Raw genomic sequence first — 14,618 nt, 5'->3', positions numbered from 1 at the left:
ATTTCCAAGTTTTTCTTACAATTTCCGTGGTTTCCATGTAATTTTTATCGATATCGATATTTTACCGATATTTCCATCGATATTTCCGTGTTTTCGGACTACCGATATTTCCGATATCACCGATATTTTCTTCCTTGATTGTGAGTCATCATGACAGCAGTCAAATGCAGGGGTAAAATGGAAAAAACCAAAACGGTTAAACGAACTGACTAAGAGAGAAAAGTTAAGAGAGAAAAGTTGTTAACCCTAAATAGAAATTTTGTTGAAATATACCCAAAATAAACGGCGCATAAAAGGAAGCACTGAGCCAAAACCCTAATTACAATCTACACTACACGGCACCCGCAGCAGTCAACTCTCTCCCACTTTCTCGTCCAGTCGTCTCCTGCACCTCGAACTTCAACAGGTACGACTCTCCTTCGTTTCCAAACCAAAAATCCGATTCAAGTTAATTTTTTTTTTTTTCACAAGTTCATAAATCGATTAATTTAAGCTGATAATTCAGTAGCAGAATCGCTCTGTTTTCAAATTTCAGCTTTATTTTGAGAAATCGTTTTTGTTGCTGAATTTCGTATTTTTGTTTTCGGATTCGGCTAAGAAGCTTTGGAGGTTATGGCGCCCACTGTCAAAGTAGTTTCGGAGCAAGAGCAAGCAGCCCCAAGGCTGCAGATTTACTCCACCTCTGATACTCTCTCTTCTTTCTGGAGAGGTACTCTTTCTCTCTCTCTCTCTCGATATATCTTACATTCAGTGGCGGAAAGCGGCAAAGTTTTGAAAGGTTAAAAGGTTTTAGAAAAATTTAACAACCAAATCCTTTTAGATAGCAGACAAAATTAATGTTATTTATAATTTGTTACAATTGTTGCCGTCGAGGTTTCACGTCGCATATGATCATTATCAATAAAAGCAAAAACATCTGTCTCAATGTAAACATCCAAGCTACTCACTCAACCATTGATCTCCCATTTTGTTACGCAGTGGGGTTTTGACAATATTCATAAACGCTCTCCACATGTAAGTTCATTTTAAGTAATCTGAGTAATCCGAAAGCGTTACTAAAAAAGTGTGATAATGCCATAATCGGGACCTAAAATGGAAGTAATCTGAAAGCAAAAGAGAAAAGGGGATTATTAGAAACCCGTTCTGTCCTTTCTAATAAGCGCACTGCCAAATTATGGTTCTTTTAAGCTTAATTCCTCAAATTTGTGAAATACAACAACAACAACAACAAAGCCTTTTCCCACTAAGTGGGGTCGGCTATATGAATCCTAGAACGCCATTGCGCTCGGTTTTGTGTCATGTCCTCCGTTAGATCCAAGTACTCAAGTCTTTTCTTAGGGTCTCTTCCAAAGTTTTCCTAGGTCTTCCTCTACCCCTTCGGCCCTGAACTTCTGTCCCGTAGTCACATTTTCGAACCGGAGCGTCAGTAGGCCTTCTTTGCACATGTCCAAACCACCGGAACCGATTTTCTCTCATATTTCCTTCAATTTTGGCTACTCCTACGTTACCTCGGATATCCTCATTCCCAATCTTATCCTTTATCGTGTGCCCATACATCCCACGAAGCATCCTCATCTCCGCTACACCCATTTTGTATACATGTTGATGCTTCACCGCCTAACATTCTGTGCCATACAACATCGCTGGCCTTATTGCCGTCCTATAAAATTTTCCCTTGAGCTTCAGTGGCCTACGACGGTCACACAACACGCCGGATGCACTCTTACACTTCATCCATCCAGCTTGTATTCTATGGTTGAGATCTCCATCTAATTCTCCGTTCTCTTGTAAGATAGATCCTAGGTAGCGAAAACGGTCACTTTTTGTGATCTTCGCTAGATTGCTCCGGTCATTAGTGTGGATAAGTATATAAATGGATAGAGATAAGAAAGCAAACACAAGATGTACGTGGTTTACCCAGATTGGCTACGTCTACGGAATAGAGGAGTTCTCATTAATTGTGAAGGGTTTACACAAGTACATAGGTTCAAGCTCTCCTTTAGTGAGTACAAGTGAATGATTTAGTACAAATGACATTAGGAAATATTGTGGGAGAATGATCTCGTTACCACGAAACTTCTAAGTACCGGAGTGTGGTATCGTCTTGACTTGCCTTATTTGTCTCATAGGTAGATGTGGCATCTTCTCTGGAAGTACTCTTCCTCCATCCAGGGGTGGTATCTGTAACTGGTGGAGATGCACAAGGTAATGTATCAATTTCACTTGAAGCTTACTTGTAGTTTCAGGCTTGGTCAAGCGTGATACAAACCATGTAGTAGGAGTCCCCCAAGTCGCCGGGCTAGGGGATCTGCTGAAAGAGGTGACAGACAAGGTAAGCAATTAGAGCTCTGGCTGATTGTTCACATTCTCCCTATCTTGCAGGCAGCATGAAGGATAAAGAGAAGAAAAATGAGAAGAGATGATATGTGATACTTTTGCTTTTGAAGAAGTAACTTTCCATAGGCTTATTCTTGAACCGGGCTGGAGGGTTTTCTGGTTTCCTCCAGAGTATAAGGCCGACTGAAGAATTTGAGGGTCAAAACAAGTCCATCAAATCTAGAGTACGTTCGACCCTGCTGATATGTGATACTTTTGTTTTTGACAGAGTAGTGGATGTATCGGCACGTGTGCTGTTACGCTTGTCTCCACATGCTTCCTTGTATCATTCTCACTTGCCCTATCTGTTCCTCAGGCAGATGCGGTATCTTCCCTGGAAGCATAAGATGTTGAAGATGAGTACTCGAGAGCAATGCCAGGTAAGTAATCAGGTAAGGGGTTCCAGGCAGTCAGTTCCTGGCTGGAAGCTTGATTCCAAGTGCTGACTAATTGCTCTCTTTCTCATTGTCTTGCAGGTAAGAACAAGGCCAAAAGAAAAGACAGGGAAAAAGCATGATATGAGATACTCTTGCTTTTAACCCTGATGATATGAGATATTCTTGCTCTAGTATAGCTTGTTTACAGAGGTATTATCGGGGGGAAAGAAAGCTGAATATTTCGAAAGGCTTCGTTGGGAGTGCCCTCTCAGATAAGAGAAAGGGTCGAGCATTTTTGCAGGTCTGCCTGTCCGTTAGGGATGGAGGTCGACATATATAGGAGTCTCCCTAACATCAAGTAATAATGCTATTCCTTTACCCTGCTTGGTTATAGCACGGTAGTGGGAGCTGCCAGCTTCACATGTTTTAACTCTGTCAGAGCACTTTGAAAAAGTGGTCTGTGGTATCTGGAAAGCTGATGTTGCGTGTGAAGATTACAGACAAGCTTTATCCAAGGAGATCCAGCTCTTGAAGTTGGGAAAGTGGTGCCTCTTCGGTTTTCGAACAAGCAATCCTGTCGGGGATCTGGCTCTCGAGATTCGGAGAACGGTACCTCTTCGATTTTTGAGAAAGCAATCCTGCTGGGGGTCTGGCTCTCGAGATTCGGAGAGCGGTGTCTCTTCGATTTTTGAGAAAGTAATCATGTTGGGAGTCTGGCTCTCGAGATTCGGAGGGCGGTGCCTCTTCGATTTTGGAGCAAGCAATCTTGTTGGGAGTGTTTTCTCGAATGTGAGTAAAGGTTGGGCATGTTTGCTAGTCTACCTTGCCACGAAGCACAGAGGTTGACACACAGGGACTTTCCAATTATCCAGCAGTGGTACTGTTCATTTACCCTCTGTTCGATTTTTGAGAAAGTAATCATGTTGGGAGTCTGGCTCTCGAGATTCGGAGGGCGGTGCCTCTTCGATTTTGGAGCAAGCAATCTTGTTGGGAGTGTTTTCTCGAATGTGAGTAAAGGTTGGGCATGTTTGCTAGTCTACCTTGCCACGAAGCACAAAGGTTGACACACAGGGACTTTCCAATTATCCAGCAGTGGTACTGTTCCTTTACCCTCTCTTCGATTTTTGAGAAAGTAATCATGTTGGGAGTCTGGCTCTCGAGATTCGGAGGGCGGTGCCTCTTCGATTTTGGAGCAAGCAATCATGTTGGGAGTGTTTTCTCGAATGTGAGTAAAGGTTGGGTATGTTTGCTAGTCTACCTTGCCACGAAGCACAGAGGTTGACACACCGGGACTTTCCAATTATCCAGCAGTGGTACTGTTCCTTTACCCTTGTGGGTAATAATATGGTAGCTAGACCTTCAAAATTTATGTGTCTAAACTTTGTTAGTGTTGTTTCTTTGCAATTCCTTTACCCTTCTTGGTCAAAGCGATGTAGCGGGAGCTGCAAGCTTCACGTATCTCAACTTTGTCAGAGAACTTTGGCAAAGTTATCTGTGGTACCCATGAGTTACTGTTGCGTGTGGGAAGTTGGTGATTGAACAGTACGATTCATGTGTTTTCTACTTCGCCAGAAATCTTCGACAGAATGCCCATAATTTCCGCAAAGCTGAGTGTGCGTGTGACAGGTGCTGACAAGGCTGGAAAAGTAGGTGCCTCTTCGATTTATGGGATCGGCCCTCGTGGTCTCTTAGCAGCCCAGCTTTTGAGAAAGCAAGCCTCTTCGATTTCTGAGATCGGCCTTCGTGGTCTTTGAGCAGCCCAGCTTTTGAGAAAGCAAACGCCTCTTCGATTTCTGAGATCGACCCTCGTGGTCTCTGAGCAGCCTAGCTTTTGAGAAAGCAAACGCCTCTTCGATTTTTGAGCAGACACCTCTTCGATTTCTGAAGCTTCGTCGAGTGCAGATTTTTATAGGGGCTGACATTAAGTTCCAAAGCACACTTGAATATCCACCAGTAGAAGCTTCGTTCTTGCACTTCTAAGATCTTGATTTGTCCGACCTCTTCTCTCTTCAACACCTTTGAAAATGTCTGGCCCCTCCGACCGTCGTTTTGACTTGAACCTTGTTGAAGAGGCAGCCCCGCCTTCTCCAGACAACATATGGCGCCCATCCTTCGTCTCTTCTACTGGTCCTCTTACCGTTGGGGATTCCGTGATGAAGAATGATATGACCGCTGCGGTAGTGGCCAGGAACCTTCTCACTCCCAAAGGTAACAGACTACTTTCCAAACGGTCTGATGAGTTGGCTGTTAAGGATTCTCTGGCTCTCAGTGTTCAGTGTGCAGGTTCTGTGTCTAATATGGCCCAACGCCTATTTGCTCGAACCCGCCAAGTTGAATCATTGGCGGCTGAAGTGATGAGTCTCAAACAGGAGATTAGAGGGCTCAAGCATGAGAATAAACAGTTGCACCGGCTCGCACATGACTATGCTACAAACATGAAGAGGAAGCTTGACCAGATGAAGGAATCTGATGGTCAGGTTTTACTTGATCATCAGAGATTTGTGGGTTTGTTCCAAAGGCATTTATTGCCTTCGTCTTCTGGGGCTGTACCGCGTAATGAAGCTTCAAATGATCAACCTCTGGTGCCTCCTCCTTCTAGGGTTTTGTCCAGTACTGAGGCTTTGAATGATCCCCCTCCGGTGCCTTCTCTTTCTGGGGCTCTACCGACTGCTGAGACTTCTCCTAAGCAACCTTTGTGAAGAGTCTCTCTTGTTTGTTTATTTTGACTCAAGTATATGTACATATTTGTAACTTATCGAGAATATCAATAAATAAGTTTTCCTTCATTTCAACGTATTGTGTTAAATACACCAAAGCCTTCTTCGCTAAGTTCTTTGAATTTTCTTTTGTTGAAGCTTGTATGTTGAAGCTTTGTGAGTGGAGCATGTAGGTTGAGGTAGTGTTCCCTTAATTTCCCGAGTGAGGAAAACTTCTCGGTTGGAGACTTGGAAAATCCAAGTCACTGAGTGGGATCGGCTATATGAATTTTAGAACGCCATTGTGTTCTGTCCTGTGTCATGTCCTCCGTTAGATCCAAGTACTCTAAGTCTTTTCTTAGGGTCTCTTCCAAAGTTTTCCTAGGTCTTCCTCTACCCCTTCGGCCCTGAACCTCTGTCCTATAGTCGCATCTTCTAATCGGAGCGTCAGTAGACCTTCTTTGCACGTGTCCAAACCACCGTAACCGATTTTCTCTCATCTTTCCTTCAATTTCGACTACTCCTACTTTACCCTGGATATCCTCATTCCTAATCTTATCCTTTCTCGTGTGCCCACACATCCAACGAAGCATCCTCATCTCCGCTACACCCATTTTGTGTACGTGTTGATGCTTCACCGCCCAACATTCTGTGCCATACAGCATCGCCGGCCTTATTGCCGTCCTATAAAATTTTCCCTTGAGCTTCAGTGGCATACGGCTGTCACACAACACGCCGGATGCACTCTTCCACTTCATCCATCCAACTTGTATTCTATGGTTGAGATCTCCATCTAATTCTCCGTTCTTTTGCAAGATAGATCCTAGGTAACGAAAACGGTCGCTCTTTGGTATTTCTTGATCTCCGATCCTCACCCCTAACTCGTTTTGGCCTCCATTTGCACTGAACTTGCACTCCATATATTCTGTCTTTGATCGGCTTAGGCGAAGACCTTTAGATTCCAACACTTCTCTCCAAAGGTTAAGCTTTGCATTTACCCCTTCCTGAGTTTCATCTATCAACACTATATCGTCTGCGAAAAGCATACACCAAGGAATATCATCTTGAATATGTCCTGTTAACTCATCCATTACCAACGCAAAAAGGTAAGTACTTAAGGATGAGCCTTGATGTAATCCTACAGTTATGGGAAAGCTTTCGGTTTGTCCTTCATGAGTTCTTACGGCAGTCTTTGCTCCTTCATACATATCCTGTATAGCTTGGATATATGCTACTCGTACTTCTTTCTTCTCTAAAATCCTCCAAAGAATGTCTCTTGGGACCCTATCATACGCTTTTTCCAAATCTATAAAGACCATGTGTAAATCATTTTTCCCATCTCTATATCTTTCCATCAATTTTCGTAAGAGATAGATTGCCTCCATGGTTGAGCGCCCTGGCATGAACCCGAATTGGTTGTCCGAAACTCGTGTCTCTTGCCTCAATCTATGCTCAATGACTCTCTCCCAAAGCTTCATTGTATGACTCATTAGCTTAATACCCCTATAGTTCATGCAATTTTGTACATCGCCCTTATTCTTGTAGATAGGCACCAAAGTGCTCATTCGCCACTCATTTGGCATCTTCTTCGTTTTCAAAATCCTATTGAAAAGGTCAGTGAGCCATGTTATACCTGTCTCTCCCAAAACTTTCCACACTTCGATTGGTATATTGTCTGGGCCTACTGCTTTTCTATGCTTCATCTTCTTCAAAGCCACAACCACTTATTCCTTTCGGATTCTACGATAAAAATAGTAGTTTCTACACTCTTCTGAGTTACTCAACTCCCCTAAAGAAGCACTCCTTTCATGTCCTTCATTGAAAAGATTATGAAAATAACCTTTCCATCTGTCTTTAACTACGTTCTCTGTAGCAAGAACCTTTCCATCCTCATCCTTGATGCACCTCACTTGGTTTAGGTCCCTTGCTCTAGCTAGTTTATAGATATCCAACTCTCCTTCTTTGGTATCTAGTCGCTTATACATATCGTCATAAGCCGCTAACTTAGCTTCTCTCACAACTTTCTTCGCCTCTTGCTTCGCTTTTCTATACCTTTCACCATTTTCATCGGTCCTATTCTTGTATAAGGCTTTACAACATTCCTTCTTAGCCTTCACCTTTGTTTGTACCTCCTCATTCCACTACCAAGATTCCTTTTGGTGTGGGGCAAAGCCCTTGGACTCTCCTAATACCTCTTTTGCTACTTTTCGGATACAACTAGGCATGGAATCCCACATTTGGTTAGCCTCCCCCTCTCTATCCCACACACTGGGTGATTACTTTCTCTTTGAAAATGGCTTGTTTTTCTTCTTTTAGATTCCACCATCTAGTCCTTGGGCACTTCCAAGTCTTGTTCTTTTTTCTCACTCTTTTGATATGTACATCCATCACCAACAAGCGATGTTGATTAGCCACGCTCTCTCCTGGTATAACTTTGCAATCCTTACAAGTTATACGATCCCCTTTCCTCATTAGAAGAAATTCTATTTGTGTTTTTGACGATCCACTCTTGTAGGTGATCACATGTTCTTCTCTCTTCTTAAAGAAGGTGTTGGCTAAGAAGAGATCATATGCCATTGCAAAATCCAAGATAGCTTCCCCATCCTCGTTTCTCTCCCCAAAACCATGGCCACCATGAAAACCTCCATAGTTGCCTGTCTCCCTGCCCACGTGTCCATTTAAATCTCCTCCTATAAATAACTTCTCCGTCTGAGCAATTCCTTGCACCAAGTCTCCAAGGTCTTCCCAAAATTTCTCCTTCGAACTCGTATCCAACCCTACTTGAGGTGCGTACGCACTAATCACATTGATAAGTTCTTGTCCTATTACAATCTTGATTGCCATGATTCTATCTCCTACCCTCTTGACATCTACAACATCTTGTGTCAAGGTCTTGTCCACGATGATGTCAACACCGTTTCTCGTTCTATTTGTGCCCGAATACCATAGTTTAAACCCTGAGTTTTCTAGATCCTCTGCCTTACGACCAACCCACTTAGTTTCTTGTAGGCACATAATATTTATCCTTCTCCTCACCATAACTTCTACTACTTCCATAGATTTTCCCGTCAAGGTTCCTATATTCCACGTTCCTAAACGCATTTTGCTCTCTTGAACTCTACCCTTCTGTCCTAGCTTCTTCACCCTTCCCCGTCTAATAGGATCAAAGTACTTCTTTTGTGTGTCCTGTGTAAAGTTGATAGGAGCATATGCTCCCAAACAACTTTGAGTGGAGTCGTTCGAAAAGAAGTTTCTATAGCCCCCTTGCTCATTTAACACTGCATCCGGGTGCCGATGGAGATACAGCGACCCTTGCTCACTTATCACTGTGCTCGGGCCACACAGCGCGCCACTTACGGGTGACGCCCTAGCTTTAGCGCGATTTCGTTCTGGATTCATTTTCATAAGGATTCGACGTGATCATGGAGTGCCGGTTGTCGACTACCTGACGCCCTCCCCCTCCTCCTTTATCCGGGCTTGGGACCGGCAATGTAAGATAAACTTACACGGCGGAGTTAAATTTGTGAAATACAAATAAAAAATAATTTCAGCTAATTCAAAAAAAATGCATCAGAAACCAGCACAACCTATCATCGAGTTTGCATCAAAACAGTCAAAACAAGAACAACCCATCATCACATTTTCGTAAAAGTATCGAAATTTGCAGCTAATTCATGTCATAGACGATCAACAATCAAAAACCTAAAATCCCAATTCACAAATTCGATGAAAAGGAGAAAGAAACCTTGCGCCTTTGTAGCTTCACTGGTGCTTACATTTGATCATAAACGCCTTTTTTGCAGAAAAGTATGAAAAAGATGCCAAGAAGTACTGGGATGTGTTTTACAAGCGGCATCAAGACAAGGTGTGTTTTCAATTACTTATTTGGTTAGTAAGTTTCACCATAGCTACTTCTGTGGTTGCCGGCCCCCGAAATTAGGCTCTGTTGCATTCTTCTGTGTGCCAATATCTGGTGCCCATATCCGAATTCTGATTTTGCCTGGTGCGAAATAACTAACTGCGAATTTCTTTAATCAGTTCTTTAAAGATCGGCACTACCTGGACAAGGAGTGGGGCAAATATTTCTTGGTGAGTGAAGAATTATGATGGAGATATATGTGTAGGTTTTTGGTTTTGTAGTTTCATATCCATCCAACAGTTGCATAAGATTTTAACTTTTGTTTTTATATTTTTTATCTTTTTGACTATCAGGGCGCTGGGCGGAAAGTTATTTTAGAGGTAAATTAGTGTGCCGGTCATGCATGTTACTGTTGTTGTCTAATATCTCTGTATCAGTAGAGATCTTGTGGCATTATGTCACATATATGCCTCAACTTGATTTGGAAGAAGTATAATTTACTTCTCTTTTGTGGCAAAGTATTTATCTTAGTTTGTTAAGTGCGGTGATCTATTCTACGTTTCTATATAGAGGATCTCTGACCATTTTCCTGGAAGGACGTTACGTATTGGATTATTGATTACTGTTTTCAATGTACAGGTTGGCTGTGGAACTGGAAACACTATTTTCCCACTGGTAACGATGTATGCAGATGTTTTTGTCCATGCATGCGATTTTTCAACAAATGCTATTAACTTGGTTAAGGTATGGTTTTCTTCTACATTTAGTTGCTGATTCCATGGCAAAGGATATTTGATTGAATATGTTTGACCAACAAAATGCAAGTAGACGAAAAATAGTAAATTCAGTTTAGGTTGGTAGTTGGTACTGAATAGCCATGACAAGTGATGCATGACAAGTTTTATTGCAGACGCATAAAGACTTCACAGATACCCGTGTTAGCGCATTTGTTTGTGATCCTACCATTGATGATCTAAGCAAGCAGATTTCTTCATCGTCCGTGGATATTGTAACCATGGTATATGAATTGAACATATTGAGCAACTTTCCCCAGTGGTTAAATTTGACGAGTGAACTTTTTTACTTAGTAAAGTTGCTGACTTGTTTAAGTAGATTTTTGTGTTATCTGCAGTGTCTCCAGAGAAGATGCCTCTGTTACTGAAGAATATTAAGAAAGTTCTCAAGGTAACTGATGGTTCTAACAAACTTTTATTTCAAGCAGCTCTTTTTACGGAATTAGTGTATGCCTCTTCATAGGTGATGAAATTTGTGGATTCCTTTTTCCCAGCCAAATGGTTGTGTGCTGTTTCGTGACTATGCTACTGGTGACCTTGCTCAGGTTCCTCTCCAATATGCGTGTATTTTGAAATTCATCCTTATTATTGATTGATTGTGTCCTTTTTTTTTTTTTTTTACTTTTAAAAGATGGTTATAAGATACGGAAGTTTACTTGTAACTGTATTGGTAATGGACAGGAAAGACTGAAATGCAAGGACCAAAAGATAAGTGAAAACTTTTATGTCAGGGGTGATGGCACTGTAAGGTTTTCTTGCACATGCTTGTACGTTGAGCTAGTTTTTTCTCCGTTCTCAAGCTTGATTGTGATCCCTTATTATATTTCAGCGTGCTTTCTACTTTGCTAATGAGTTCTTAACAAGCTTATTTAAAGATAATGGTTTTGATGTCGAAGAACTTGATTTGTGCTGCAAACAAGTTGAGAACCGGTCAAGGGAGTTGGTTATGAATCGGTAAACGATCCTATTTTCACTCGTAGGTTGTGTCCTGTATGTGGATGAGGATTGTCACTTTGATTAAATCCTGCTCTTCCTTCAGGTTTTTGTTCTATTAATTAATCTTCTCTGATCAAATTGTAATTCTTGTTTTTTTATTTCAGACGTTGGGTTCAAGCCGTATTCCGCCTTTCAGACAATACAAAGTCCTCTACCAAAACGGAAGCAGCAACCAAAGTAGGTGATCTTGGTCAAGAGAAAAGCGAGCTAGAGGTCAATGAGAATATCTTGAAGAAACCTGTGAATGATTTGGATGTTGACATTTCCGACGGTGTGGCGGTGGACATGTTTGGTGTCTTACCTTCCAATGACAACGAGGTAAAATTTCGTCTTTTTTCCTTCTACAAATATGCTTAAATTTTCATAATTGTTTGCAGAAATAGAGCTTTTATTAGGTTGTGATTAGGTTGTGGCTCGACTCATTTAAGGCATTCTTGCTCTTAGGTAATTGAGCTAGAGCTAGGTGATTGGACTTGCAAGATTGAAGTGTTATCCAAAGTGTATCAACACACTTGCAAATCAACTGGTTTAATGTTGTGGGAATCAGCTCGGTTCATGGCTTCTGTTTTAACCAGAAATCCAACTATTGTCAGCGGGAAAAAGGTGTTGGAGTTGGGGTGTGGCTCCGGGGGCATTTGCTCTATGGTTGCCGCTAGATCTGCTGACCTTGTGTTTGCGACTGATGGTGACTCAAAAGCACTTGACCTACTGATGCAAAATGTCAAGTCGAATCTTAGACCGCCATTTCTGGACAAACTGATTACAAGAAGATTAGTGTGGGGAAATAGAGATCATATAGAAGCCATCAAGGAAGCTAATTCTCAAGGTTTTGATATCATCCTCGGCACAGACGTCACTTATGTAGCTGAAGCAACCTTGCCCTTATTTCAAACTGCAAAGGAGTTAATTTCATCGGACAGAAGCACCGCTGGGGATTTCAAACCGGCCCTAATCCTTTGTCATATTTTCCGTCGGGTAGATGAGCCTTCCATACTTTCAGCTGCATCCAAATTCGGGTTTAAGCTAGTCGATAAGTGGCCTATAGAAACTCCTCCTTCATCACAAAGCATCATCAAATCTTGGTTCCCTGAGAATGGTTCGGAGAATGTCGAGAGGGGAGCATTACATATCCTGTACTTCCACGCATAGCGAATTTCGTGACTCGATATTTATATTTCTTTCTTCTGTTATGACAGATTATATCAAGAAATACAGTCAATGTTCAACATTCCAGCCATTTTGTTTTTGTTGTCACGTTTTGTACTAAAATCTGTAATTTTTCTTGAAAGTTGTTTGAGTTGCTATTGAAAGCATTGGATGAAAGGAGAGCTATGACCTTCAATTGTGTAATTTTCTTCTTTTTGTTGGGTAAATAAAAGTGTGTAAAATAAAACAGAATAATAAGAGCGAGGTATAATAATTAATTCATTTTCGTGGTTTGATGGTCAAGGTTCATGCAATCTGCAAGTGACAATTTGCTCCGGTGTTTAGGGTATTTTTTCTTCATCCCATTGCTTTTCGGGATTAAACCTTCTCTTCTTCTCTTTAATTTGGTTCATGAAGTAGTAAGTTAAATCGTCTTTAGCTTATCACCGTGAATACAAATTAGTATTATGGAGCATAAAGAACATCTAGTTTTTGTGGCTAACCATGGTTTGCTGGTTAAGAACCATGCAACTTGCAAGTGGCGGATTGCTCTGGTGGTTAGGGTTTTTCTTTTCATCACATTGCGTTTTGGGTGTAAACCTTTGCTTCTTTCCTTTAGGGTAGGTTTGGGATTGTGGTACTTTAAAAAAAGCAGCTTATTAAAAAATCTGGAACATTAAATGTGTTTGGTAAAGCAAAAAGCTTGTTTAAAAAAATGTTGTCAATGACTGTAGAAAAACATAGAAAAGCAGAAGCAGGATCTATAGTGCTTCTAAAAAAATGTTTTTTCTTCTTCAAAGCATAGTAATCAGTGCTCATGTAATGAAATTTTCAAATGGCAAATATACTCGTTTTACAAAATTACAATTTTTACCCCTATATTATTGTCTTTAACAATTATTATCACATTAAATACCATATCATTTTTAGTCATTTAACATATTCAAAGTAATTTATATAAAAGTTTACCGAACTCTCAGACACTATTTATTTATTTTTATTAAAAACACTTTTACATAAAAAAAGTTTATCAAACACTCAACAACTTTATTTTATAGCTGTTTATTTTCACAACACAGTAGAAACAGTTTTTATTTTTATTTTTAAAACACAGCAATACCAAACTAACTCTTAGTAGTAAGTTAAATATTTTTAAGTTTATCACCGTGAATACAAATTAGTATTATGTAGCATAAAAACACCTAGGTTTGGTGGCCTCGAAACTGTATCATTGTCACAATACTACATAACTCCAATGTTTTTTCTGTTATGTGGAAAAATATCATGAAAGGTTAGTGGTTAAGAGCATTTACTGGCGTACGAATATCTTGTATTCGATTTCTCTAGTCATATCACTTTTATTAAAAACAAATGAGGAATTGTTTTTTCAATCTATGATAAATAATGAGATTTTAAATAAATACTTTCATAATAATATCCACATATAAATGGACCTAGTATATAACATAAGCAATAGATCTCTAATTATAACTTTTCTTTACACTTATGGGGATGTAGTCAAACTCGGATTTGAGAGGATTTTAAAAGACTTTAAAATCCTAGTGTAGTCAATTAAAAGATTTTAAAGGATTTTAGAATCTATTGATGCACAAAACCGGAGATCTTGGAACAACATAAATCTGACCGTGAATCTGCAGGAAAGTACAGAACACAAGATGTATCGTGGTTCACCCCAATGTTTGGGCTACGTCCACACTGATATTGTATTTCTTTGAGAGGATTGTGAGGGAGAGAGCCTCTTTAATGTGAGAGTGAGGCTTTAAGAGGGTGATGAGGCTCAAGAATTGGCCTCCCTTAATGAGGAGAGTGAGGGGTCATTTTATAGAATAAGGGCTCCTCACTTATTACATATTTGCCCATTCATTTATAACATAATTACATTTGAGTCCCCCGAGTATTTATACGAGATCTAAATACGGAGGTCTTAAGTATGGTACAAATAGTAGTCCCCTAAGTTTTCAGTCAAGAGAGTCTTTTGGCTGGAGACTTGAAATTCAGTCCATGTGTGGGCCGAAGTAACTAGATGTTGTCTTGAACTGATGCTCGATATGAAGCGGTGCTTAATCTGAAATGATGCTCAACTAAAAGTAGCACATGTTACGAGGCTGCTCGGTTTGTGGCTTATGTTGCTTTGGTTGGCTCGGCTTGTGGCGTTGAAGGTGAGGGAGTCCCTTTTATAGAATAAGGACTCGCTTCTCAATACATAAGTGATGGGCTAAGAGTTGATGCTCGCGGCGAGGTGGTTGCTCTCTAATGATGGTGAGAGAGTCCCTTTTATAGAATAAAGGCTCGCTCCTCAATACATAAATGATGGGCTAAAGTTGATGCTGGCGGCGAGGCGGTTGCTCAGCTG

General features: G+C 40.7%; 1 protein-coding gene across 3 annotated transcripts; it reads left to right on the top strand.

The window, feature by feature from the left end:
• The first annotated feature begins 239 nt into the window (after nucleotides 1–239).
• LOC126632715 (uncharacterized) lies at nucleotides 240–12,421 on the top strand. Of its 3 annotated transcripts, none has more exons than XM_050303175.1 (13): nucleotides 240–406; nucleotides 602–709; nucleotides 9,253–9,314; nucleotides 9,488–9,538; nucleotides 9,662–9,688; nucleotides 9,948–10,052; nucleotides 10,219–10,326; nucleotides 10,422–10,493; nucleotides 10,597–10,647; nucleotides 10,784–10,846; nucleotides 10,932–11,056; nucleotides 11,203–11,416; nucleotides 11,543–12,421. In XM_050303175.1, the coding sequence occupies exons 2-13, from the start codon at nucleotides 613–615 to the stop codon at nucleotides 12,245–12,247; spliced, it is 1,680 nt and encodes a 559-aa protein (XP_050159132.1). In that variant the 5' UTR covers nucleotides 240–406; nucleotides 602–612; the 3' UTR covers nucleotides 12,248–12,421. The 3 variants fall into 3 exon arrangements, with proteins under 3 accessions (XP_050159132.1, XP_050159134.1, XP_050159133.1); XM_050303176.1 differs by having other exon boundaries at nucleotides 258–406; nucleotides 599–709; XM_050303177.1 differs by lacking the exon at nucleotides 9,662–9,688.
• Nucleotides 12,422–14,618: the final 2,197 nt, after the last annotated feature.

This window comes from Malus sylvestris, chromosome 8 (genome assembly GCF_916048215.2).
Source record: "Malus sylvestris chromosome 8, drMalSylv7.2, whole genome shotgun sequence".
Taxonomy (NCBI): Eukaryota; Viridiplantae; Streptophyta; class Magnoliopsida; order Rosales; family Rosaceae; genus Malus; species Malus sylvestris.
This window is presented reverse-complemented; position numbering and strand designations above follow the sequence as displayed.